The sequence below is a fragment of the Xenopus tropicalis genome, chromosome 8, assembly GCF_000004195.4.
Source record: "Xenopus tropicalis strain Nigerian chromosome 8, UCB_Xtro_10.0, whole genome shotgun sequence".
Taxonomy (NCBI): domain Eukaryota; kingdom Metazoa; phylum Chordata; class Amphibia; order Anura; family Pipidae; genus Xenopus; species Xenopus tropicalis.
Window position 1 is genome coordinate 145,417,848 of NC_030684.2, and position 27,803 is coordinate 145,445,650.

Consider the following 27,803-nt stretch of genomic DNA (forward strand, 5'->3'; position numbering starts at 1 on the left):
CCTGTGGGCGGGGCGGGAGTCCCAAGGCTGAGAGGCTGGAGGTTCCCCCAGTGCAGAGAGCGGCGGAGAGATGAAGGCTGGGGGGCAGCTCCGGAGCCTGCTGTGGGTATTGGCGGTGCTACGGGAGATCGGGAGGGGGTACAGCGCCCGGCATGGGGTCTACTGGAACAGCACCAACCCCAGGTAGGGGCAATACCTCTCTGTATATCTATATACCCCCCCCCGCCTGTATATCTATATACCCCCCCCGCCTGTATATCTATATACCCCCCCCCGCCTGTATATCTATATACCCCCCCCGCCTCTGTATATATCTATGTATCCCCCTCCCCCCGTAGTATTATCTGCCCCTGTGCTTATAGTTATGCCCCCCACAGTTATATTCCTTGTATTGTTATATACACCCCCCAAAGTAAGTATAGGTTCTCCCCATACAGTTACATAGCCCTCCATATTGTTACCCCCCATACAGTTATGTACCCCCTCCCCTGTATGGTTACCTGCCCCTCTGCATACAGTTATTTACCCTCCTATACAGATATATTCCCCTATATTGTTATGTACCACTTGCCCCCCCCCCCCAGCCCATAATATAGTCTTGGATAATATCCATTGTCCCTGCTCCCCTTGTACCCCCCCCCGACTCCCAATACTTGAAACAGCCCCCACAAACTGACTTTCCTGTTCCCCCCTTATCTCTAAGGACAATCAGAGCCAGGGGCTGGAATGGGGAGAGTGGGGGCTGCCCCTCAGCTGACTCATTGCCCCTGGGGCAGTAAATGTCAGTGCAATTAGTACTCAACCTGCTGAACCTGTGTCACCCTCACTCACTACTCCTGCCCTTACCCCCTCCCTGTTACTGGGTCAGTACAGAAACTGCCCCCTGACCCAGAAACTGACCCTCCCTGTTACCGGGTCAGTACAGAAACTACCCCCCGTCCCATCACTGGATCAGTACAGAAACTACCCCTCCCTGTTACTGGGCCAGTACAGAAACTACCCCCCTGTCCCATCACTGGGTCAGTACAGAAACTACCCCCCCTGTCCCATTACTGGGTCAGTACAGAAACTACCCCCCCATCCCATCACTGGGTCAGTACAGAAACTACCCCTTGTCCCATTACTGGGTCAGTACAGAAACTACCCCCCCCCTCATCACTGAGCCAGTACAGAAACTACCCCCATCCCATCACTGGGTCAGTACAGAAACTACCCCCTGTCCCATCACTGAGCCAGTACAGAAACTACCCCCATCCCATCACTGGGTCAGTACAGAAACTACCCCCCCATCCCATCACTGGGTCAGTACAGAAACTACCCCCTGTCCCATCACTGAGCCAGTACAGAAACTACCCCCATCCCATCACTGGGTCAGTACAGAAACTACCCCCCCATCCCATCACTGGGTCAGTACAGAAACTACCCCCCCCTCATCACTGAGCCAGTACAGAAACTACCCCCATCCCATCACTGGGTCAGTACAGAAACTACCCCCTGTCCCATCACTGGGTCAGTACAGAAACTACCCCCTGTCCCATTACTGGGTCAGTACAGAATCTACCCCCTGTCCCATCACTGGGTCAGTACAGAAACTACCCCCCCCTCATCACTGAGCCAGTACAGAAACTACCCCCATCCCATCACTGGGTCAGTACAGAAACTACCCCCTGTCCCATTACTGGGTCAGTACAGAATCTACCCCCTGTCCCATCACTGGGTCAGTACAGAAACTACCCCCTGTCCCATCACTGGGTCAGTACAGAAACTACCCCCCCTGTCTCATTACTGGGTCAGTACAGAAACTACCCCCCCATCCCATCACTGGGTCAGTACAGAAACTACCCCCCCTGTCTCATTACTGGGTCAGTACAGAAACTACCCCCCCATCCCATCACTGGGTCAGTACAGAAACTACCCCCCCATCCCATCAACTGGGTCAGTACAGAAACTACCCCCTGTCCCATCACTGGGTCAGTACAGAAACTACCCCCCCTGTCTCATTACTGGGTCAGTACAGAAACTACCCCCCCATCCCATCACTGGGTCAGTACAGAAACTACCCCCCCTGTCTCATTACTGGGTCAGTACAGAAACTACCCCCCCATCCCATCACTGGGTCAGTACAGAAACTACCCCCCCATCCCATCACTGAGCCAGTACAGAAACTACCCCCCCTGTCTCATTACTGGGTCAGTACAGAATCTACCCCCTGTCCCATTACTGGGTCAGTACAGAAACTACCCCCAATCCCATCACTGGGTCAGTACAGAAACTACCCCCCCCCATCCCATCACTGGGTCAGTACAGAAACTACCCCCCCTGTCTCATTACTGGGTCAGTACAGAATCTACCCCTGTCCCATTACTGGGTCAGTACAGAAACTACCCCCCCATCCCATCACTGGGTCAGTACAGAAACTACCCCCCCATCCCATCACTGGGTCAGTACAGAAACTACCCCCCAATCCCATCACTGGGTCAGTACAGAAACTACCCCCCCATCCCATCACTGGGTCAGTACAGAAACTACCCCCTGTCCCATTACTGGGTCAGTACAGAAACTACCCCCCCGTCCCATTACTGGGTCAGTACAGAAACTACCCCCCCATCCCATCACTGGGTCAGTACAGAAACTACCCCCCCATCCCATCACTGGGTCAGTACAGAAACTACCCCCTGTCCCATTACTGGGTCAGTACAGAAACTACCCCCCCCTCATCACTGGGTCAGTACAGAAACTACCCCCCAATCCCATCACTGGGTCAGTACAGAAACTACCCCCCCATCCCATCACTGGGTCAGTACAGAAACTACCCCCTGTCCCATTACTGGGTCAGTACAGAAACTACCCCCCCATCCCATCACTGGGTCAGTACAGAAACTACCCCCCCATCCCATCACTGGGTCAGTACAGAAACTACCCCCTGTCCCATTACTGGGTCAGTACAGAAACTACCCCCCCCTCATCACTGGGTCAGTACAGAAACTACCCCCCCTCATCACTGGGTCAGTACAGAAACTACCCCCCCATCCCATCACTGGGTCAGTACAGAAACTACCCCCCCCATCCCATCACTGGGTCAGTACAGAAACTACCCCTCCCTGTTACTGGGTCAGTACAGACCCAATCCCTATACAGAACCAGATGGTCCCTCCCCTGCGGATCTGTGCCATAGGGAATTGGGGGGCACAGTATGGGGGTGCTGCCATATAGCAATGTGCCAGACCCATTTTCTTGGTTTTCAGGAGCCAAAACCTTCTCTTTTGTGTAATTTGCCGTTTCCTGCAGTTCTATGAGTGTATTTATTCCTGCTCCCCTGAAGAGCTTACAATCTACAGAACCCTTGCGCGTGTGCCCCCCACTCCCCCCGGGCGCAGTGGGATACAGGAAACTCGTGTTATTCAGGCGGGGGCCACGCTGCTTATTTTGGACTCGTTTGTGTTTTCACACACGAAAAGCTGAATCCCATTTTTTCCAACCTTTGGGCAGAAATGAGGTGGGGGGGGTGTTGTTTATCTTGGCCGGGGCCCTTCCACTGGCAGCCAGCGATCCGAGGGCCCGACACACTTCCTGCTCATTTTTATTTTGTTTCTGAGTGAATCAGGAGTCTCAATCTGCACAAATAGTGTGAGAAATCTTTAATTGTGTTTGTGAGTCGGAATCGGCAGTGTTGCCTGTGCCAAGTCGGAACCCCAGGGGAGCCATAGGGAATTCCTGTCCGTCTGACCTGCGCGGCTTCAGCCAATGATTAGACTTTTTTTTTCACAAATCCTCATTTATTTTTTTTTAAAACCTTTTTTTGTTCTTTTTTCCCTCAAACTGGAAGTGGCCCCTGTCACGGCCCCCCTGGGGTCTTTGTTAAGGATTTGCTTGAGTTAAAGGGCCGGGGCTGCGCTTAGCAACTTGTGCATCTGCAGTTTCCCAAACACAAGTGCCCTGTGTGCTTAATGGTGAGCCCCCCCCCTCGCACTAATTAGCTGTGGGAAACTTTCCCTTGCCCCCCCCCTCGGGCAGTTGGGCGGCTCAGGGTTATTTGTGGCCGGGCACTTAGGAGGAAGGTTATACGATAGCACCGTGCCGCTTTCATTTTCCTGCTAATGAGGCTCCCAGGGCTGCTGGCTGTTCAGGTTTGGGCAGTAGTAGTTTCAGGGAATGGACTTTGGGAGTGGGCGGTTGCAGTCGGCCGAAATCTGTATATGGTTGGGGGGGGCAGATAAAGTGTCTGCCCCCTTCTCTGAATGGTACCTTTGTGCTGCCGCAAAGTGAGACTGTTGTGCCGCGAGTGTCACTCTCTGGAGCAGGCACAGCAGCCCAGTCTTGCTTTACGGCAGGGATTATAAGGAAGGTGCTTGGTGGCTGCTGGGGGGGGGGGGTCAGAGCTGAGCTGACTCTTCTATAAACAGACACACACAGCAGCCCAGTCTTGCTTTACGGCAGGGATTATAAGGAAGGTGCTTGGTGGCTGCTGGGGGGGGGGGTCAGAGCTGAGCTGACTCTTCTATAAACAGACACACACAGCAGCCCAGTCTTGCTTTACGGCAGGGATTATAAGGAAGGTGCTTGGTGGCTGCTGGGGGGGGGGGGTCAGAGCTGAGCTGACTCTTCTATAAACAGACACACACAGCAGCCCAGTCTTGCTTTACGGCAGGGACTATAAGGAAGGTGCTTGGTGGCTGCTGGGGGGGGGGGGGGGTCAGAGCTGAGCTGACTCTTCTATAAACAGACACACACAGCAGCCCAGTCTTGCTTTACGGCAGGGATTATAAGGAAGGTGCTTGGTGGCTGCTGGGAGGGGGGGGGGGTCAGAGCTGAGCTGACTCTTCTATAAACAGACACACACAGCAGCCCAGTCTTGCTTTACGGCAGGGATTATAAGGAAGGTGCTTGGTGGCTGCTGGGAGGGGGGGGGGGTCAGAGCTGAGCTGACTCTTCTATAAACAGACACACACAGCAGCCCAGTCTTGCTTTACGGCAGGGATTATAAGGAAGGTGCTTGGTGGCTGCTGGGAGGGGGGGGGGGTCAGAGCTGAGCTGACTCTTCTATAAACAGACACACACAGCAGCCCAGTCTTGCTTTACGGCAGGGACTATAAGGAAGGTGCTTGGTGGCTGCTGGGAGGGGGGGGGGGGTCAGAGCTGAGCTGACTCTTCTATAAACAGACACACACAGCAGCCCCCTGTCCGCCTGTAGCTGAGGCTGCAACTCGGGCAGAGATTTATGGGCCTGAGTGCAGGGGAGGCGTAAATCACTGGTGTACTGGGCCCAGGCCTGGGGGGCTCCTCTCCTACTGGGTTTGTAGCCTTTAGCCATCAGGGGAGGTGACGGATTATCCCTTGGAATCCCCAGGGAAGTGGGAATTAGATGCAGGTGTCCTGGTCCCTTGGCCACTTACAGCTGAGAGGGCTTAACCCCCCCCCCACTGATCCAATTTTCCCCCGGGGTGGCCCAGAGATACCCCAGCAATACTCATTGTTCTCTCTGTGCCTCACACTGCCCCCCAAAAGTGACCATTAAGTCCTTTTCAGATTTCAGGGCGCCCAACTGTTCCCTGGGGGGGGGGGGGGGGTGGTATTTATTGAAAGGGGAGTACAGGGCAGTAACCATGGAAGCAAGGCTAGAGGGGTGTCTATAAAGGCCTTGGGGGGGCTTCTACCAATCATGTGATAGCCCCCCCCACTATAAGAAAGTTGGTTCTGAAAAACTGGGGTGTTACCTCTTCTATTCCAGTCATGTCTAAACAAGAGCTAAAAGTGGGGGCCATTTTCTGGGGTGGGGGGGGGGCTGTCCTGGGTGCAGTACTGCTGGGCCACCAACTTGTTTCTAACATTGGCCCCTAGTGGAATGAATCTGCCCCTAATGCCCCACCTACAGTGTGGGGGCACTTTCCTTTTAATATTTTGTCAGCGATGTCTCCTTCCGCTGACCACTAGGGGGAGCTCCAGAGGCTGAGGGTGTAATCTGGGAGAGGGGTCAGACCAGGAGGCATTCTGGGTATTTACTCAGATCTCTTAGGGCTCATTCCTCCCCATGCTTCCTTGAGTCAGTGCCAGTCGGGCCAACTGCCCAATAGAACCTGGTTTGGAACCTTCAGTCTGTCCCACCCCACACCTAGAATCAGCACAGATGGGGGTAACACTGGGTTTGATTGGTTGGTGCAACATGTGATGGTCATGTGATCATTTAGCAGTAGTTCCACTATCCGCTATCTACCCCGGGGGGGGGGGGGGGTCTCATACGGTTACAGGGGAACCCACCCAGAAAGGAACCCCCTCGGTATTATGGGAATGCTGGGTAAATGACCCACGCTGAGAGACCAACCCTGACATCACCAACTCTGTATTGGGGTCCCCTTGTAAATCTGGGGGGGGCAGTAGTTCAGCTGTAGGGTGCAGTTTCTATACCTCAGAAAGCCTTGGCAAGGGACCTCTGCCCTTTCACCCCTATAATCTGCATGACGTGGCAGTGCCCGCTGTGCCCGCCAGGCTGTGGGTGTGGCAGAGCTGCAGAGAGGAGCCAAAGGCCAAGTTACAGCTGGTTAATGTGCGACTCGGGGAGGGCGGTGCCCACGCCCAGTGATGCCAGCACTTCTCTGCTGCTCCAGGGCTTGGAATGCCAGAGCCGTAATTACCCATCATAATGAGAGGCACGGGCATTATGTTGGTGCGTTAGCCCTACCCACCCTGCTGGGAGGCTGTGCCACGTATCTGCCTGGAACCCTAGCAACTGTAGCTGCTCACTGCATCCTTGCCAGGGGCCCTATGGGTGTCAGTAACTCGTGCTGTGCCCGTTGTCCGGCTGGCAGCTGAGCCAACCTGTCCATCCAATCACATTGCTGCTGGCACTTATGCATTGGCCACTAGGGGGCATCCTGGTGTAGGGCATTCTGTTGGCACTATGACCAGTGGTTTCCAATGTAGAAAACAGGAAAGGGCTGCGGGCATGGGTAATTGGATGCCAGTTGCCCTGGTAATGGGATGCCAGTTGCCCGAGTAATGGCTGGCACTGCGGGATGTGGGCCCTGGATAGGAAGAGCCAGAGGTCCCATGTGTGGCCCTAGGGTGGCAGGAGGTGGGCGAGTGGGGGCCGGGGGGGTGACTGTGCCTTGGGAATGGGAAGTGGAGCGAGCGCCAAGGAGATTTGTGCCGACTCTGCATGTCCCCCCCCCCCTCCTTTTGTTCCCACAATCCCAAAGTGTTTGTTTAACCAGATCCCGTGCCCAGTCAGAGCCGCGGGGCCCCGCTCGGATCGCTCCCATCCTGGGGGTTGCGGGGTCATTATATGAGCTTAGGAATCTGTGGAAGTTCCTTTATGGGGATCCAGTGTCGTGTTCTCGCTCGGCATTGTGGGATTATCCATGGGGCAAACCGTATGGCAGCTCCCACACCCAGTCCTTCAGGGTAAGGGAAACCAAGCAAGAGAACCCGACCCTGGGAGCTTACAACTAATATGATACTCCCTGACCCAAGGAGCTTACAATCTAATGGTATTTATATAGCATCAACATGTTGGAGCTTACAGGGAGAGTTTACAATCTAATATGAAATAAGACTCCTATCCCAGGGAGCTTACTATCTAATGAGAGTAAAAGAAGATTCCTACCCCAGGGAGCTTACTATCTAATGAGAGTAAAAGAAGACTCCTATCCTAGGGAGCTTACAATCTAATGAGAGTAAAAGAAGACTCCTATCCTAGGGAGCTTACTATCTAATGAGAGTAAAAGAAGACTCCTATCCTAGGGAGCTTACAATCTAATGAGAGTAAAAGAAGACTCCTATCCTAGGGAGCTTACAATCTAATGAGAGTAAAAGAAGACTCCTATCCTAGGGAGCTTACTATCTGACAGTAAATTGAAACTTCTATCCCAGGGAGCTTACACTCTAATGAAAGTAAGTGGAGACTTGTGAGGTGAGGGAGCTTACTATCGGTACATGGAGGTGCAGGGAGTTGCCAGTGTTTGGGTACAATGACAGACTCACAGCCCCAGGGCCCTATACACTCCACTGCTGTATAATTATATATATATTAGTGTGGGGAGACCTGAATGGAGCAATAGCCCTGTACTGAGGAGCTTGCAATCTGTGGAATGGGGGAGGGGCATAGGCTGTGTGTGGGTGGTGCCGGACGGTGTGGCCCTATAGGCTCTAGTGATGTATATATACACTTATATAGAAAGAGAGGAGACTGAATGGGGCAATAGCCCTGTACTGAGGAGCTTGCAATCTGTGGAATGGGGGAGGGGCATAGGCTGTGTGTGCGGTTGGTGCCGGCCGGGCGCAGAGGGGGCCGAGCCAGGTAACTGGGAGGAATGTGCTCCGTCTGTACAGGCTTTTTGGCAGATCCCGACAGATAGAGGGGGGGAGGGGCAGCCAGAGATGTTTTAACCCCGGACCCCCCCCCCTCCTCCTCCTCCTCCTCCTCCTCCTCCTCCTCCATCCCAAATCCAGTTCTTTGGGGGGGGGGGGGGGGGATGGAGTCTAACAAGGAAAAGGTGTTGTAATGTGCATTTCTGTGCCAGCTCCGCACTCAGCACTTCCCAGTGACCTGCCATCGTCTCCTTCCTTGCAAAATGCCCCGCAGAGCTTACAATCTAGCATGGGCCTCGGTGCCGCTCCAGTGCCCCGCAGAGCTTACAATCTAGCATGGGCCTCGGTACCGCTCCAGTGCCCCGCAGAGCTTACAATCTAGCATGGGCCTCGGTGCCGCTCCAGTGCCCCGCAGAGCTTACAATCTAGCATGGGCCTCGGTGCCGCTCCAGTGCCCCGCAGAGCTTACAATCTAGCATGGGCCTCGGTACCGCTCCAGTGCCCCGCAGAGCTTACAATCTAGCATGGGCCTCGGTGCCGCTCCAGTGCCCCGCAGAGCTTACAATCTAGCATGGGCCTCGGTACCGCTCCAGTGCCCCGCAGAGCTTACAATCTAGCATGGGCCTCGGTACCGCTCCAGTGCCCCGCAGAGCTTACAATCTAGCATGGGCCTCGGTGCCGCTCCAGTGCCCCGCAGAGCTTACAATCTAGCATGGGCCTCGGTGCCGCTCCAGTGCCCCGCAGAGCTTACAATCTAGCATGGGCCTCGGTGCCGTTCCAGTGCCCCGCAGAGCTTACAATCTAGCATGGGCCTCGGTGCCGCTCCAGTGCCCCGCAGAGCTTACAATCTAGCATGGGCCTCGGTACCGCTCCAGTGCCCCGCAGAGCTTACAATCTAGCATGGCCTCGGTACCGCTCCAGTGCCCCGCAGAGCTTACAATCTAGCATGGGCCTCGGTGCCGCTCCAGTGCCCCGCAGAGCTTACAATCTAGCATGGGCCTCGGTGCCGCTCCAGTGCCCCGCAGAGCTTACAATCTAGCATGGGCCTCGGTGCCGCTCCAGTGCCCCGCAGAGCTTACAATCTAGCATGGCCTCGGTGCCGCTCCAGTGCCCCGCAGAGCTTACAATCTAGCATGGGCCTCGGTGCCGCTCCAGTGCCCCGCAGAGCTTACAATCTAGCATGGCCTCGGTGCCGCTCCAGTGCCCCGCAGAGCTTACAATCTAGCATGGCCTCGGTGCCGCTCCAGTGCCCCGCAGAGCTTACAATCTAGCATGGGCCTCGGTGCCGCTCCAGTGCTTGTTGCACTGCAACTCCCAGCAGGGGTCTGGGGAAAGTACCCGGGGAATGCTGGGAATGGCAGCCCAGAGCAGTGCCACACTAGATTGCAAGCCTTTTGGGTTAGGGCTCTCCCTTCCTGCCAAACCCGGAAGTGAACTTTGTCACTTTACTGCAGCGCTGGGAATCATTGCACAAATATTTGCACAGCCCCTGTGCGCATAGCATGTATGGGCGGGTCCCTACCTGGGCACGCTACCTGTTGCACGCCCCGCTGGCAATCCTTACGCACAGACACGGATCACTGTGCGCGGGTGTGTACTTGTGTTTGTATTGCGTGTTTATTATGTGTACTGCCCGTGTTACACGTGTGTTTGCACTCGCACAACGGAACTGGCACCGTGCCACTAGCACTGCCCGCGCGTGGGTACATTAATGCCTGTGATCCTTCTAAATATTGAATTCACTGCCGTAAAGTGAGGCTGCATGGCTGTGTTTGCCAGGAAGGAAGTAGAGACAGACACATGAGCACCAGGAAATAAACTCCCCCAGTAAAGCACAAAATGCCATGAAAAAGAGGTTCCTATGGGGTTTCTTTGTGGGGTGGGGGTCTCATCCAGGTTTGTGTATGGCAGTGCCACCCAGAGGGGCCTTAGCCTGGCATCTACGGGGCAACCTGCAGCGGGTGGTACCTCATAGCTATACGACAGTCTGGGCTAGTGGGTGCATACAGGGGGCTACTGGGAGTTGATAGTTGTATGTGGGGTGATGGGGGGGAATGTATTAACTCCAAGAAAGTAACTCCCTGTCCCCGGCAGCCCCCCAGCTTTGGGCACTCTGTGCTCCTATCATGTGACCGGGGGGAATTATCTGGAATTGCCCTTTATCCCCAGTTGGAGCAGCACCAATTCCAACTATTGCCCAGTATAACCCTGCTGGGGGGTGAAAGAGTCACCATTGCCACATACCCGGGTACAGCTGGCACCCCTCACCCCAATCAGCCACATAGATGTAATTATATTCATTGGTTTATAATGTGTGTAGTTTCATGGCTGCACAGAAGCCAGTGGAGTCTGCAGCTGAACGTCTAACCCCCTGTCTGTGGCTCCGCAGGTTCCTGAAGGACGATTACAGCGTAAAGATGGAAATTAACGATTACCTGGACATTTACTGCCCCCACTATGACTCCCGCGTCCCAGCGGAACATACGGAGGCCTTTGTGCTGTACATGGTGGACAGAGAGGGGTACGAGGGCTGCTACGAGACCCCCGGGGCCTTCAAGCGCTGGGAGTGCAACCGGCCACACGCGCCCTTTGGGCCCATCAAGTTCTCCGAGAAGATCCAGAGGTTCACCCCCTTCTCCTTGGGGTTTGAGTTCCGACCGGGGGAGGATTATTACTATATATGTGAGTATGGTACCCCAATATCTGTAACCCTGGAACTATAGCGGGGTGACTGTTACTATATATATATAAATGTTTCTATATATCTGTAACCTTGTTATGGGCTAAGGGGGCCCAGCCTGAAGGCCAGTTAGGGGGGGATTTGGGGTGAGTGCTTATTTGTGCCCTGGGTACCCCTGGAACTATAGCGGGGTGACTGTTACCCCAATGTTTCTATATATCTGTAACCTTGTTATGGGCTAAGGGGGCCCAGCCTGAAGGCCAGTTAGGGGGGGATTTGGGGTGAGTGCTTATTTGTGCCCTGGGTACCCCTGGAACTATAGCGGGGTGACTGTTACCCCAATGTTTCTATATATCTGTAACCTTGTTATGGGCTAAGGGGGCCCAGCCTGAAGGCCAGTTAGGGGGGGATTTGGGGTGAGTGTTTATTTGTGCCCTGGGTACCCCTGGAACTATAGCGGGGTGACTGTTACCCCAATGTTTCTATATATCTGTAACCTTGTTATGGGCTAAGGGGGCCCAGCCTGAAGGCCAGTTAGGGGGGGGATTTGGGGTGAGTGCTTATTTGTGCCCTGGGTACCCCTGGAACTATAGCGGGGTGACTGTTACCCCAATGTTTCTATATATCTGTAACCTTGTTATGGGCTAAGGGGGCCCAGCCTGAAGGCCAGTTAGGGGGAGATTTGGGGTGAGTGCTTATTTGTGCCCTGGGTACCCCTGGAACTATAGCGGGTTGGCTGTTACCCCAATGTTTCTATATATCTGTAACCTTGTTATGGGCTAAGGGGGCCCAGCCTGAAGGCCAGTTAGGGGGAGATTTGGGGTGAGTGGGTATTTGTGCCCTGGGTACCCCTGGAACTATAGTGGGGTGACGGTTACCCCAATGTTTCTATATATCTGTAACCTTGTTATGGGCTAAGGGGGCCCAGCCTGAAGGCCAGTTAGGGGGGGATTTGGGGTGAGTGCTTATTTGTGCCCTGGGTACCCCTGGAACTATAGCGGGGTGACTGTTACCCCAATGTTTCTATATATCTGTAACCTTGTTATGGGCTAAGGGGGCCCAGCCTGAAGGCCAGTTAGGGGGGGATTTGGGGTGAGTGCTTATTTGTGCCCTGGGTACCCCTGGAACTATAGCGGGGTGACTGTTACCCCAATGTTTCTATATATCTGTAACCTCATTATGAGCTGGGGGAGGAGCTTAGCTCCATTGAGTTTGAGGCTGCTATATAAATGGGAGGAGCTATAAGGATGGCTAGACAGGGTACAATGAGCCCATATCGCCGATATGACAGATCGGAGTGGCACTTAGAGATTATGTGGCTGATGTTGCCGTTGGTGACGCTGGTCCCACAGGGAAAGGCTCAGACTTTCAGACCATCTGCCCCACGTGCCCCTGAGTGAAATATAAGTGCCCTGAGCCTGTTTATTATTTTGCCTGAGTGCCCCGAGGTTAAGAGCAGCCCCTCAACCCCCAACAGAGAGGGATCAGCCCTGACCCCCAGTCTGACCCAGTGGCCCGGTCAGGGAATCCTCATTTCCCAGGGCTGTAAACACAAATTCCATATGGGGGGAAGGGGGGGGGGGTAACTGTTAGGACTCCTATAAGTGCCCCTCTCCCTGCCTGGGGGGCACCTGCGTTACTGGCACCACGGGGGTGGGTGGGAGCCTGTGTAGCGACCTTCCTGAGGAAGGATTGTTTTGTGTAAGTATATAGATATATAACTGTATTCCCACCATACAATAACAATAAAACTGGAGCCTCACAGAGCAATAGGTTTTGGCTGCCGGGGTCAGTGACCCCCATTTAAAAAAACTGCAAAGAGTTGAAAGGAGGCGGCAAATAATTCCAAAACTATAACAAATAAATAATGAAGACCAATTGAAAAGTTGCTTAGAATTGGCCATTCTATAACATACTAACAGCTTAAAGGGGAACCACCTATTTAATGTAGCGCTGCAAAGACCAGTTTGCCGGGGCCACACAAGCTTCCCGTGCCCCAGGAGCTAGCACTTTGTTACTATGCAGGTAGTTGGTGGGGTAATGGGGGTATGAGCTGTAACACAGTGACAGGTGGGTCCCATAGTGACATTGTGTGGCCCGAGGGGAAGGGAAATGATGAGACACGCCTGTGCGAGGGATAAATCTCTCCCCAAAGGAACAGCCTCCGTTCCTGGCTCCATCATTAGATCAGCTGCCCTGGGGCTGTAATTAGTGCAATTAGCTGGCCTGGGAGTGGTCATTGTTGCAGCAGCTTTGCTGGGATTATCATACAGTGTGGGGATGTGAGCTCCCTGAGGCACAACAAAATGGCCGCTTCTCATAGACTCTCCTATCAGTTATTTCATCTGGGCGGGGCAAGGGATTCTGGGAATGGGAGCAGCCATAACATAACCTGCCTATTCTCCCCTCTGTGCAGATTCCTTATGGGGGGAGGGGCTTCCTCCTGGTGCAGCAAGTACAGGGGGTTCCCTGGGTATCTGGGGGGGGGGTACAGGGGGTTCCCTGGGTATCTGGGGGGGGGGGTACAGGGGGTTCCCTGGGTATCTGGGGGAGGTACAGGGGGTTCCCTGGGTATCTCTGGGGGAGGTACAGGGGGTTCCTGGGTATCTCTGGGGGAGGTACAGGGGTTCCCTGGGTATCTGGGGGGTACAGGGGGTTCTCTGGGGGAGGTACAGGGGGTTCCCTGGGTATCTGGGGGGGAGGTACAGGGGGTTCCCTGGGTATCTGGGAGGGGGGTACAGGGGGTTCCCTGGGTATCTCTGGGGGAGGTACAGGGGGTTCCCTGGGTATCTGGGGGGGGAGGTACAGGGGGTTCCCTGGGTATCTGGGGGAGGTACAGGGGGTTCCCTGGGTATCTGGGGGGGGGTACAGGGGGTTCCCTGGGTATCTCTGGGGGAGGTACAGGGGGTTCCCTGGGTATCTGGGGGGGGAGGTACAGGGGTTCCCTGGGTATCTGGGGGAGGTACAGGGGGTTCCCTGGGTATCTGGGGGAGGTACAGGGGGTTCCCTGGGTATCTGGGGGAGGTACAGGGGGTTCCCTGGGTATCTGGGGGGGGGGGGTACAGGGGGTTCCCTGGGTATCTGGGGGAGGTACAGGGGGTTCCCTGGGTATCTGGGGGGGGGGTACAGGGGGTTCCCTGGGTATCTGGGGGAGGTACAGTGGGTTCCCTGGGTATCTGGGGGAGGTACAGGGGGTTCCCTGGGTATCTGGGGGAGGTACAGGGGGTTCCCTGGGTATCTGGGGGAGGTACAGGGGGTTCCCTGGGTATCTGGGGGAGGTACAGGGGGTTCCCTGAGGGTGGGGATACAGGTTCACTTCCTCCCAATGCAGTAGGAAGGGGAAGGCATTTTCTGTTGCACACTTGATATTGGACCCCAGGGCCCCTTGACACAGAGACTTTGCAGAAGGAAACACTTTACCCTCTGCTTTTAATTAGAAAGTCTGAGTGTGAAACAGGTGCCCCCCCCATATTATTCAGCAATTAAGTGGAACTCGTTGACGCAGGCATGTGGGACCCCACCTGCAGAAGCACTTAACCCCGAGGTTACTGGGGGGGCTCCTGTTACACATGTTCGCTCATGTCGGTTCCCGTGTACTTACAGGAGTCATTTCATGGCGGGGGGGGGGGGGCAAGGGGCGAATACAGAATCCGTTGTGTGTCTGTGAGCCCCTCTCTGCTGCAGCCTGTAATGACTTTCTCATGTGTGCTTTGTTAACCCCCTGTGTCCCGCAGAGCAGCCCCCCAACACTGAGAGCCCAGGTGTTTCCTGTTCTGTAAATCCCGGCACCCTGGGCTGAGGTTTCCAATGGCGGAAGCACCTCCTATGGGGCTGGAAAATCACAGATGTGCCCTCCGTTACTGGGCCAAATGCTCCCACCTACTGGGCTCAGTGGGGGCAAAAAAACCAGAGGTCAGAGGGCACCCTTTATAGGGTGACCCTAACCCTCTATAGGTCCCAATACAGCACCCCCTAGTGCTCATTAAGTGGCACCGTCCTACCCTGAAAGTGCCTTTACCAGGTGGTGCAACATGGCAGCTCCCACCCATGTGTTTAAATAGAGAGAGAAAAGAAGAATATTCCAGCACATAAGAGCCGTATTGGGAGAGGGTTGGGCATTATTTATCCAGTTTTCAGTGAAAGAGAAGAATGCAGTCAGGTGAAATCTGATTGTACTGTGTGTGTGTGATGGGGGGGCTGAAATAACTTTAGTAAATATAAAAAAGGGCAGATAATCCTTTCACTGGCATCGCTTTACCTGGGCGCTCCCTAGTTCCCAGCCCAATGACATGTTGTAAAGATTCCTCTTACACGCGAAATGGTTCCAGTATCCGTACCCGCCCCATATAAATGACTCAGCATTGCGCCACTACGGCCCATACAATTCTGCTGTATATGGAAATGGCCACTGCTGCCCAGTACTGCCCCCTTGTGTGTGCTAGGGGGGTTAGACTGTAAGCTCTGCTGCCCAGTACTGCTCCCTTGTGTGTGCTAGGGTAATTAGACTGTAAGCTCTGCTGCCCAGTACTGCTCCCTTGTGTGTGCTAGGGTAATTAGACTGTCAGCTCTGCTGCCCAGTACTGCTCCCTTGTGTGTGCTAGGGGGGTTAGACTGTAAGCTCTGCTGCCCAATACTTCACTTTGTGTGTCCTGGGGGGTAGATTGTAAGCTCTGCTGCCCAGTAGTGCACTCTTGTGTGTGCTATGGGAGTTAGACTGTAAGCTCTGCTGCCCAGTACTGCACTCTTGTGTGTGCTATGGGAGTTAGACTGTAAGCTCTGCTGCCCAGTACTGCACTCTTGTGTGTGCTATGGGAGTTAGACTGTAAGCTCTGCTACCCAGTACTGCACTCTTGTGTGTGCTAGGGTAATTAGACTGTAAGCTCTGCTGCCCAGTACTGCTCCCTTGTGTGTGCTAGGGGGGTTAGACTGTAAGCTCTGCTGCCCAATACTGCTCCCTTGTGTGTGCTAGGGGGTTAGACTGTAAGCTCTGCTGCCCAGTACTGCTCCCTTGTGTGTGCTAGGGTAATTAGACTGTAAGCTCTGCTACCCAGTACTGCTCCCTTGTGTGTGCTAGGGGGGTTAGACTGTAAGCTCTGCTGCCCAATACTGCTCCCTTGTGTGTGCTAGGGGGTTAGACTGTAAGCTCTGCTGCCCAGTACTGCTCCCTTGTGTGTGCTAGGGGGGTTAGACTGTAAGCTCTGCTGCCCAGTACTGCTCCCTTGTGTGTGCTAGGGGGGTTAGACTGTAAACTCTGCTGCCCAGTACTGCTCCCTTGTGTGTGCTAGGGGGGTTAGACTGTAAGCTCTGCTGCCCAATACTTCACTTTGTGTGTCCTGGGGGGTAGATTGTAAGCTCTGCTGCCCAGTAGTGCACTCTTGTGTGTGCTATGGGAGTTAGACTGTAAGCTCTGCTGCCCAGTACTGCACTCTTGTGTGTGCTATGGGAGTTAGACTGTAAGCTCTGCTACCCAGTACTGCACTCTTGTGTGTGCTAGGGTAATTAGACTGTAAGCTCTGCTGCCCAATACTGCTCCCTTGTGTGTGCTAGGGTAATTAGACTGTAAGCTCTGCTGCCCAATACTGCTCCCTTGTGTGTGCTAGGGGGGTTAGACTGTAAGCTCTGCTGCCCAATACTTCACTTTGTGTGTCCTGGGGGGTAGATTGTAAGCTCTGCTGCCCAGTAGTGCACTCTTGTGTGTGCTATGGGAGTTAGACTGTAAGCTCTGCTGCCCAGTACTGCACTCTTGTGTGTGCTATGGGAGTTAGACTGTAAGCTCTGCTACCCAGTACTGCACTCTTGTGTGTGCTAGGGTAATTAGACTGTAAGCTCTGCTGCCCAATACTGCTCCCTTGTGTGTGCTAGGGTAATTAGACTGTAAGCTCTGCTGCCCAATACTGCTCCCTTGTGTGTGCTAGGGGGGTTAGACTGTAAGCTCTGCTGCCCAATACTGCTCCCTTGTGTGTGCTAGGGTAATTAGACTGTAAGCTCTGCTGCCCAATACTGCTCCCTTGTGTGTGCTAGGGGGGTTAGACTGCAAGCTCTGCTGCCCAGTACTGCTCCCTTGTGTGTGCTAGGGTAATTAGACTGTAAGCTCTGCTGCCCAATACTGCTCCCTTGTGTGTGCTAGGGGGGTTAGACTGCAAGCTCTGCTGCCCAGTACTGCTCCCTTGTGTGTGCTAGGGTAATTAGACTGTAAGCTCTGCTGCCCAATACTGCTCCCTTGTGTGTGCTAGGGGAATTAGACTGCAAGCTCTGCTGCCCAGTACTGCTCCCTTGTGTGTGCTAGGGTAATTAGACTGTAAGCTCTGCTGCCCAGTACTGCTCCCTTGTGTGTGCTAGGGTAATTAGACTGCAAGCTCTGCTGCCCAGTACTGCTCCCTTGTGTGTGCTAGGGTAATTAGACTGCAAGCTCTGCTGCCCAATACTGCTCCCTTGTGTGTGCTAGGGGGGTTAGACTGCAAGCTCTGCTGCCCAGTACTGCTCCCTTGTGTGTGCTAGGGTAATTAGACTGTAAGCTCTGCTGCCCAATACTGCTCCCTTGTGTGTGCTAGGGGGGTTAGACTGCAAGCTCTGCTGCCCAGTACTGCTCCCTTGTGTGTGCTAGGGTAATTAGACTGTAAGCTCTGCTGCCCAATACTGCTCCCTTGTGTGTGCTAGGGGAATTAGACTGCAAGCTCTGCTGTCCCAGGGCTGCACTCTTGTGTGTGCTATAATTAGACTGTAAGCTCTGCTGGCACAGGAACTGACGTGTTGGTGCCGCTCTATATGTTGCTGCCGTATGAATGAGCGATGCCATTGGCCGGACCAGTTACATATATTTTACAAATACTCTGAATTCTTGGTGTTTCTGGCCGGGGAGAGGGGGGGGGGGCGGATCAGTGAGATTCCTGAGCTGAGACAATGCAGTCCGACAGGTTCCTGATACCAGAGAGTCACAACCCGCAGTGATTGGGTTACAGGGGGGGGGGGAATAGAAAGGTCAGGCTGTGGCTCCTCCCACTGAAGGAATGGCATCATGGGATAATGGCTGTGATTAGCCCTGACATAAGGGGGGCTTTCCTGTGCAATAACCTGTGGGGGGGCTACGCACTGAGGGATGTGGCCACTGGGTCTGGTTTGTAGCTGGAAAGTTCTGTTATTTGATTGGTTACTCAGGCACCAGATCCTTCCAACACCCATCTGTCTCTTTGTCTGTCTGTCTGTCTCTCTCTATCTCTGTCTGTCTCTCTATCTCTGTCTGTCTGTCTCTCTCTATCTCTCTCTGTCTCTCGATCTCTGTCTGTCTGTCTGTCTCTGTCTGTCTCTATCATCTCTTTCTGTCTGTCTCTCCCATGCACACTGCTTCTCAGTTGGCCAATCCCTGCAGGCCGCGGAGCCTGTACCCCATGTTTGTGGGCTGCCCCCCAATGCTCACCCCCTTTCCTTTCCCTTTCAGCCATCCCAGAGCCAGACAGTCCCGGCGAGTGCCTGAAGCTGCGCGTGTCTGTGTGCTGCCGACCCACCAGTAAGTATTGGGGCCCCGAGGGTAAGACACAGAGGGCCACGGTCCCCCCATTATGCTCCAAGCTGCACCCCTCCTGCTCTATTGGCCGCCAGTAGGTGCTGGGAGTTGTGCCCTTATAGCCCCTCCCCTTTGCACCTCCTGTGGGGCCCCTGCTTGCACCCCCCAAATAACACCCCCCTTGGTTCAACCCCCGAGTTCATAATGTTTAACCCTTGCTGGTACCGGGTGCATAGTGACATTAACCCTTTCTCTCCAGCTGTGGGACCAGTCACGGAGGTGCCAAAATCTCAGCCGCGAGGGGGGCCCCGTGTCGCAGACGAGGGTCGGACGTCTGGCCAAGGAGGTGAGTTTCATGCCCGTCAGACTTATTTGGGGGTGTTGTTGAGGGTAACCTAATCTTTTGGCCCCCCTGGGGCAGTTACACGGCAGCAGTGTTATCAATACAACATTAACCCTATAGGGGTTCCAGTCCCCCAGTTTAACCCCTTTCAAAATGAAATCCTTTTTGAAAGGGGCAGATGCTGCCATTCGTTCATGGGTACAACACAGCGGTGGCACCTTGCTTTACGGCAGGGATTGTAGCTATAGAGCCAGAGGGATAGTCTGACAAGGTGCAGCACTGCCGGCTGGAGAGACTGGAGATATAAACAACATAGGAATATAACTCCCATTTTGGGTGCAGTAAAACTGTGGGCGTGTCTCTGCATTGCATTATGGGTAAGATTAAAGGGCAACTCTATGAGTAGGGGGTGCTGATCTGTTTGTGGTGCATTTGCAGGTGGATTCCGGCCGGGGGCGAGTTCATCCTTGCGGGTCGGGGGGCCCCCGTTCCTGCTCACGTTGTGCCTCTTGGTTCTACTTTGGGACTGATGGCTCCGGGGGGGCCGCTCGCTGCCTCCGCCCACGCTTGCACATGTGTTTTTTTATTCATGGATTTCCCCGCCCCCCTGGTCGATATACATTATATAAATATATATTTTTTTATAAAAGACTTAAAAATAAGGAAAAATGAGAAAAACAACCAGAAAGCACTTTATCCGGGAATGGAGCGTCGCGAGCCGAGACAGTTTGTGCCTTGAATGGGTTTCCCGCTGTGACTGTAGCGCCGGGGGGCCCCACCCATGGGCTCGGGGTTACCTGCCCCCAGAGCAGCAAACTGGGAACCCCCCCAGCTCCAACCTGCAACTCCCTGCTCATCCCCCCCAAGGTAAGGGCCTTGTATCTCAGCTTACACTCTAGTGGTATAATGGGAGGCCCTGCCCCAAGGAGCTTACACTCTAGTGGTATAATGGGAGGCCCTGCCCCAAGGAGCTTACACTCTAGTGGTATAATGGGAGGCCCTGTCCCCAAGGAGCTTACACTCTAGTGGTATAATGGGAGGCCCTGCCCCAAGGAGCTTACACTCTAGTGGTATAATGGGAGGCCCTGCCCCAAGGAGCTTACACTCTAGTGGTATAATGGGAGGCCCTGTCCCAAGGAGCTTACACTCTAGTGGTATAATGGGAGGCCCTGCCCCAAGGAGCTTACACTCTAGTGGTATAATGGGAGGCCCTGCCCCAAGGAGCTTACACTCTAGTGGTATAATGGGAGGCCCTGCCCCAAGGAGCTTACACTCTAGTGGTATAATGGGAGGCCCTGCCCCAAGGAGCTTACACTCTAGTGGTATAATGGGAGGCCCTGCCCCAAGGAGCTTACACTCTAGTGGTATAATGGGAGGCCCTGTCCCAAGGAGCTTACACTCTAGTGGTATAATGGGAGGCCCTGCCCCAAGGAGCTTACACTCTAGTGGTATAATGGGAGGCCCTGTCCCCAAGGAGCTTACACTCTAGTGGTATAATGGGAGGCCCTGTCCCAAGGAGCTTACACTCTAGTGGTATAATGGGAGGCCCTGTCCCAAGGAGCTTACACTCTAGTGGTATAATGGGAGGCCCTGTCCCAAGGAGCTTACACTCTAGTGGTATAATGGGAGGCCCTGTCCCAAGGAGCTTACACTCTAGTGGTATAATGGGAGGCCCTGTCCCAAGGAGCTTACACTCTAGTGGTATACTGGGAGGCCCTGTCCCAAGGAGCTTACACTCTAGTGGTATAATGGGAGGCCCTGCCCCAAGGAGCTTACACTCTAGTGGTATAATGGGAGGCCCTGTCCCAAGGAGCTTACACTCTAGTGGTATAATGGGAGGCCCTGCCCCAAGGAGCTTACACTCTAGTGGTATAATGGGAGGCCCTGTCCCAAGGAGCTTACACTCTAGTGGTATAATGGGAGGCCCTGTCCCAAGGAGCTTACACTCTAGTGGTATAATGGGAGGCCCTGTCCCAAGGAGCTTACACTCTAGTGGTATACTGGGAGGCCCTGTCCCAAGGAGCTTACACTCTAGTGGTATAATGGGAGGCCCTGCCCCAAGGAGCTTACACTCTAGTGGTATAATGGGAGGCCCTGTCCCAAGGAGCTTACACTCTAGTGGTATAATGGGAGCCCCTGCCCCAAGGAGCTTACACTCTAATGGTATAATGGGAGGCCCTGCCCCATGGAGCTTACACTTTAGTGGTATAATGGGAGACCCTGCCCCAAGGAGCTTACACTCTAATGGTATAATGGGAGGCCCTGCCCCATGGAGCTTACACTCTAATGGTATAATGGGAGGCCCTGCCCCATGGAGCTTACACTTTAGTGGTATAATGGGAGACCCTGCCCCAAGGAGCTTACACTTTAGTGGTATAATAGGAGAGACTCCCCCAAGGAGCTTACACTCTAGTGGTATAATGGGAGGCCCTGCCCCAAGGAGCTTACACTCTAATGGTATAATGGGAGGCCCTGCCCCATGGAGCTTACACTCTAATGGTATAATGGGAGGCCCTGCCCCATGGAGCTTACACTTTAGTGGTATAATGGGAGACCCTGCCCCAAGGAGCTTACACTTTAGTGGTATAATAGGAGAGACTCCCCCAAGGAGCTTACACTCTAGTGGTATAATGGGAGACCCTGCCCCAAGGAGCTTACACTCTAGTGGTATAATGGGAGGCCCTGCCCCAAGGAGCTTACACTCTAATGGTATAATGGGAGGCCCTGCCCCATGGAGCTTACACTTTAGTGGTATAATAGGAGAGACTCCCCCAAGGAGCTTACAGTATAGTAGTAGTAGTAGTAGTATAGTAGAAACAATGACAATCTGATAATGCAAGAGTTTTTTATTTTTACTTAGCTCTGATTTTGTCCATTTTTTTGTTGCTTTCAGGTGGGTGGAGCTTGCAGACAGAGGCACGCCCACGAGGAGTCACAGTTCTGGATCTATGGCAGACAGTTTGCACTGAGAGTCTCTCTCTTCACCCCTAAACCAAAGATCCATTATGGACCAACTCTGCCCTGGGACATTTACAACTCTGGATTTTCTCAAAGTGCATTTTTCTGCATCAGGAACAAGCCCCCCCCCCCCCCCCCACCCCGATCCTCAGAGGCGGGACATCATCTCATTGGTTGGATTGAGTGTTTGAGGGAATGGGGTCATTTGGGCAATTCCAGGCCTTAGAGGAAGACTTTCTGCCCTGCATGAATTGGAAGGCAAGTGTGGCCCCCTCTGGGCTGGGGAGTGACTCGCAGTTGGGGTGACACCCCCTCTTTTTACTTGGCCCTGACTGGGCACTGCCATTTGGTGCCCCCCAGACTGGTCCGTACCCCTTTTCCTGCCTAAACTGGACCAACCTTCTCATTCCCAAATGGCTTCTCTGGAGTGTTCTGTTGCTCAGGACGGGCCGGCGGGGGCCACATACGCTTGGGGCGCGGGGGGGGGGCTTGTTCCTGCCGGACTGGGTTGTTCTTGCTCAGGAGAACAGGGATCTCTCTTCTGTGAAGATGACGGATTGGCAGTATTCTCTTGTTTACACACTTTTTGTAAAGAAGTTTTTGTTAGAAACTGAGCCAAAATAAAAGGTTAAACCCACGTTCTCCGGTTCTTTGCGGTATGTGACCCCCCCGAAGATTTATTGGCTGGGGCCCCATAATTATGTTTGTGGGGGGGTTTATATCAACATAGGAGTCTGTAAGGGAAAATATATGGCCACTTTTGTATAATGGAGGCTCTGCCCCAAGAAGCTTACACTCTAGTGGTATAATGGGAGCCCCTGCCCCAAGGAGCTTACACTCTAGTGGTATAATGGGAGGCCCTGCCCCAAGGAGCTTACACTCTAGTGATATAATGGGAGAACCTGTCCCAAGGAGCTTACACTCTAGTGGTATAATGGGAGGCCCTGCCCCAAGGAGCTTACACTCTAGTGGTATAATGGGAGACCCTGCCCCAAGGAGCTTACACTCTAGTGGTATAATGGGAGACCCTGCCCCAAGGAGCTTACACTCTAGTGGTATAATGGGAGGCCCTGTCCCAAGGAGCTTACACTCTAGTGGTATAATGGGAGGCCCTGCCCCAAGGAGCTTACACTCTAGTGGTATAATGGGAGGCCCTGCCCCAAGGAGCTTACACTCTAGTGGTATAATGGGAGGCCCTGCCCCAAGGAGCTTACACTCTAGTGGTATAATGGGAGGCACTGCCCCAAGGAGCTTACACTCTAGTGGTATAATGGGAGCCCCTGCCCCAAGGAGCTTACACTCTAGTGGTATAATGGGAGACCCTGTCCCAAGGAGCTTACACTCTAGTGGTATAATGGGAGGCCCTGCCCCAAGGAGCTTACACTCTAGTGGTATAATGGGTGACCCTGCCCCAAGGAGCTTACACTCTAGTGGTATAATGGGAGGCCCTGCCCCAAGGAGCTTACACTCTAGTGGTATAATGGGAGGCCCTGTCCCAAGGAGCTTACACTCTAGTGGTATAATGGGAGACCCTGCCCCAAGGAGCTTACACTCTAGTGGAATAATGGGAGGCCCTGCCCCAAGGAGCTTACACTCTAGTGGTATAATGGGAGGCCCTGCCCTAAGGAGCTTACACTCTAGTGGTATAATGGGAGGCCCTGTCCCAAGGAGCTTACACTCTAGTGGTATAATGGGAGGCCCTGCCCCAAGGAGCTTACACTCTAGTGGTATAATGGGAGACCCTGTCCCAAGGAGCTTACACTCTAGTGGTATAATGGGAGGCCCTGCCCCAAGGAGCTTACACTCTAGTGGTATAATACAGGGCAATAATGCTAGTGTTGCTCCCATCCCCTCTGCAGGATTGCATGGTGTGTGGAAGGTTGTACACAGGCAGAGAGAGAATAGAGAGAGACATGTTTGTGATTGGAGGGATGAGACAGACAGACAGACCCTGAGCCAGTACAGACTGAGTGCCCACAGCCTGGAGATTGAACTGGGACCCCCCATCCCCATATACTGACCCCCTAACCCCACCCATTATACCCTCTACCTGCTTTGGTAACACTAAATGTATTTGGTCCTGCCAATAAAGCTCATTTGATTAGATAGCTAGATAGATAGATAGATAGATGATAGATAGATAGATAGATTGATGGATGATAGATGATAGATAGATTGATAGATGATTGATAGATAGATAGATAGATAGATTGATGGATGATAGATAGATAGATAGATAGATGATAGATAGATTGATGGATGATAGAAGATAGATAGATAGATAGATAGATAGATGATAGATAGATTGATAGATAGATAGATAGATAGATAGATAGATAGATAGATAGATTGATAGATGATAGATGATAGATAGATTGATGGATGATAGATAGATAGATAGATAGATAGATGATAGATAGATTGATGGATGATAGATGATAGATAGATAGATAGATGATAGATAGATTGATAGATAGATAGATAGATAGATAGATAGATGATAGATAGATAGATAGATAGATTGATAGATAGATAGATAGATAGATTGATAGATGATAGATGATAGATAGATTGATGGATGATAGATAGATAGATAGATAGATAGATAGATAGATAGATAGATAGATAGATGATAGATAGATTGATGGATGATAGATGATAGATAGATAGATAGATGATAGATAGATTGATAGATAGATAGATAGATAGATAGATAGATAGATTGATAGATGATAGATAGATAGATAGATAGATGATAGATAGATAGATAGATAGATTGATGGATGATAGATAGATAGATAGATAGATGATAGATAGATTGATGGATGATAGATGATAGATAGATAGATTGATAGATGATAGATAGATAGATAGATAGATAGATAGATAGATAGATTGATGGATGATAGATGATAGATAGATAGATTGATAGATGATAGATAGATAGAGAGATAGAGAGATAATTGAGAGGGAGATGATAGATGAGAGAGAGATAGTGAGAGATAGATAGAGAGATAGATAGATAGATAGATAGATAGAGAGATGGTAGATAGATAGATACAGAGATACTATAGAGAGAGATTTGGAAACAGATGATAGATAGAAGCCATGTAAGCTGTGCAGTGCCCCCTATTGGCCAAGGCTGGTGAGGGGGGGCTCAGCCCTTTGATGGGGGTCAGTTTGCAGCTCAGGAATTTATGTGCTAATTAGGAATCCAGGAAGCAGCGGAGTGTGACCCCCCCCAAGGCCTAAATGCAAGTTAAGGGCCCTAACCCCAACCTGGGAGCCCCCAATTAGCACATTAAGGGAGATCCGACCCCCCCCCCCCCAGGCTTTTCCTTGTGAATGAAACCTACACATCCCCTCCCTATTCAGCATAAATAACATTTATATGGGGGGGGGCATTCATACAGACTCCGTTTCCGCCAATTGTGCCAGCCAATAAGAAATACTTTGTTATTTAGCTCACTACTTACCTGATCGCTAGACTTGATTGCCCATAGCAACCAGTTATAAAGGATGGATAGAAGAAGTTTGTGGCTGCCCTGTCTGTGCTGCCTGTGCTCTCAGTATACTGATGGGAGGGGTGCCAGTGTTGGGGTGTGGGGAGGGGGGCCAGTGTTGGGGTGTGGGGAGGGGTGCCAGTGTTGGGGTGTGGGGAGGGGGCCAGTGTTGGGGTGTGGGGAGGGGGGCCAGTGTTGGGGGGTGTGGGGGGAGGGGGCCAGTGTTGGGGTGTGGGGAGGGGGGCCAGTGTTGGGGTGTGGGAGGGGGGCCAGTGTTGGGGTGTGGGGAGGGGGCCAGTGTTGGGGTGTGGGGAGGGGGGCCAGTGTTGGGGTGTGGGGAGGGGGCCAGTGTTGGGGTGTGGGGGGGGTGCCAGTGTTGGGGTGTGGGAGGGGGCCAGTGTTGGGTGTGGGGAGGGGCCAGGTGGGTGGGGGGGCCAGTGTTGGGGTGTGGGGAGGGGTGCCAGTGTTGGGGTGTGGAGGGAGGTGCCAGTGTTGGGGTGTGGGGAGGGGGGCCAGTGTTGGGGTGTGGGAGGGGGGCCAGTGTTGGGGTGTGGGGAGGGGGGCCAGTGTTGGGGTGTGGGGAGGGGTGCCAGTGTTGGGGTGTGGGAGGGGGGCCAGTGTTGGGGTGTTGGAGGGGGCCAGTGTTGGGGTGTGGGGAGGGGGCCAGTGTTGGGGTGTGGGGAGGGGTGCCAGTGTTGGGTGTGGGAGGGGGGCCAGTGTTGGGTGTGGGGAGGGGGGCCAGTGTTGGGGTGTGGGAGGGAGGTGCCAGTGTTGGGGTGTGGGAGGGGTGCCAGTGTTGGGGTGTGGGAGGGAGGTGCCAGTGTTGGGGTGTGGGGAGGGGGGCCAGTGTTGGGGTGTGGGGAGGGGTGCCAGTGTTGGGGTGTGGGAGGGGGGCCAGTGTTGGGGTGTGGGGAGGGGGGCCAGTGTTGGGGTGTGGGGAGGGGGGCCAGTGTTGGGGTGTGGGGAGGGGTGCCAGTGTTGGGGTGTGGGAGGGGGCCAGTGTTGGGGTGTGGGAGGGGGGCCAGTGTTGGGGTGTGGGAGGGGGGCCAGTGTTGGGGTGTGGGGAGGGGGGCCAGTGTTGGGGTGTGGGGAGGGGTGCCAGTGTTGGGGTGTGGGAGGGGGGCCAGTGTTGGGGTGTGGGAGGGGGCCAGTGTTGGGGTGTGGGGAGGGGGGGCCAGTGTTGGGTGTGGGGAGGGGGGCCAGTGTTGGGGTGTGGGGAGGGGGGCCAGTGTTGGGGTGTGGGAGGGGGGCCAGTGTTGGGGTGTGGGGAGTGGTGCCAGTGTTGGGGTGTGGGGAGTGGTGCCAGTGTTGGGGTGTGGGGAGGGGGGCCAGTGTTGGGGTGTGGGGAGGGGGGCCAGTGTTGGGGTGTGGGGAGGGGTGCCAGTGTTGGGGTGTGGGGAGTGGTGCCAGTGTTGGGGTGTGGGGAGGGGTGCCAGTGTTGGGGTGTGGGGAGGGGTGCCAGAGTTGGGGTGTAGGGAGGGGTGCCAGTGTTGGGGTGTGGGGAGGGGGGCCAGTGTTGGGGTGTGGGGAGGGGGGCCAGTGTTGGGGTGTGGGGAGGGGGGCCAGTGTTGGGGTGTGGGGAGGGGTGCCAGTGTTGGGGTGTAGGGAGGGGTGCCAGTGTTGGGGTGTGGGGAGGGGTGCCAGTGTTGGGGTGTGGGAGGGGGGCAGAGATTAATAGCAGCTTCTCAAAGGGACAGTGGTATAAAGATAAAGATGGGGAATACTTGGCCTTTCCCAGCGGTGCTGTTAGCTGCCCCCCCATCCCAGCGATGTGCCCCCCCATCCCAGCGATGTGCCCCCGCCATTTCCAGCTTATATTTAGGGCCCAATTTGGTGCCAATTTGGTGCCATTTCCCCTACATGTTCCTGTACCTGAATGGGCCCCACGCCGGCCGCGCGGTGGCCCCCGCCTGCCCTATCACAATAAGCCCCTTGGCCTTTCCCATCTAATTGCTCTGCTAGCGGAGAGATTTCTGCCCCCCAGCTGGGCCCGGAGAGGGGAGCGGGCCCCCCAGTCATTGTGAGGAGCAGCGGGGGGCGCTCTGGGACCAGGCTTTCTCACTCCCTGACAGAGGGTGGGCCCCAAGCGGTAGGGCCCCCGGCCCCAGGGGAAAGCTGCTCTGTGTCTGGTTTTCCTTTTAGTGGATTCTTGTCCTTTATTCGGAGGCAGAATTAACCCAACGGCAGATAAATGCCCCCCCCCCCAATCTGCTTATAGTGAGACAGGAAGCCCCGTTACTCTCCCCCCATTTACCCCAGTGAGGCAAATCCTGCCCTTCCTGCCCCTACATAATGGGATATGGGCCGGCGAGTCCCTTTCCTGATCCATTTAAATGGGACCGAGCGGAACAAAGGATGAAACAAAGGGCAAATAATTCCCCCCCCCCAAACAAACAGACTGGTGCTGCTAGTGATGCCCCAGTGCTGAATAGAACTGACACCTGGGGCTGTTAGATGGGGACAAATCTCCCATGATCCTTAGCAGCACGCTCCTGCATAGTGTCTGGCAAACTT

General features: G+C 53.9%; 1 protein-coding gene across 2 annotated transcripts; it reads left to right on the top strand.

Annotated features, from left to right (window-relative positions):
* Nucleotides 1-31: 31 nt before the first annotated feature.
* efna4 (ephrin-A4) lies at nt 32-22,423 on the top strand. Of its 2 annotated transcripts, XM_031891289.1 has the most exons (6): nt 32-183; nt 10,694-10,986; nt 18,420-18,488; nt 18,745-18,831; nt 19,267-19,695; nt 21,722-22,423. In XM_031891289.1, exons 1-5 carry the CDS (start codon nt 71-73, stop codon nt 19,356-19,358), a joined length of 654 nt encoding a protein of 217 aa, XP_031747149.1. In that variant the 5' UTR covers nt 32-70; the 3' UTR covers nt 19,359-19,695; nt 21,722-22,423. The 2 variants fall into 2 exon arrangements, with proteins under 2 accessions (XP_031747149.1, XP_031747148.1); XM_031891288.1 differs by lacking the exon at nt 19,267-19,695.
* The last annotated feature ends 5,380 nt before the right edge of the window (nt 22,424-27,803 follow it).

Excerpts from the sequence above, each read along its gene's own strand:
- efna4 (XM_031891288.1), top strand. The coding sequence starts at position 71 with ATGAAGGCTGGGGGGCAGCTCCGGAGCCTGCTGTGGGTATTGGCGGTG. Across the intron at positions 10,987-18,419 it reads GGAGGATTATTACTATATAT|CCATCCCAGAGCCAGACAGT; the intron begins GTGAGTATGGTA and ends TTTCCCTTTCAG. Across the intron at positions 18,832-21,721 it reads TCGGACGTCTGGCCAAGGAG|GTGGGTGGAGCTTGCAGACA; the intron begins GTGAGTTTCATG and ends TGTTGCTTTCAG.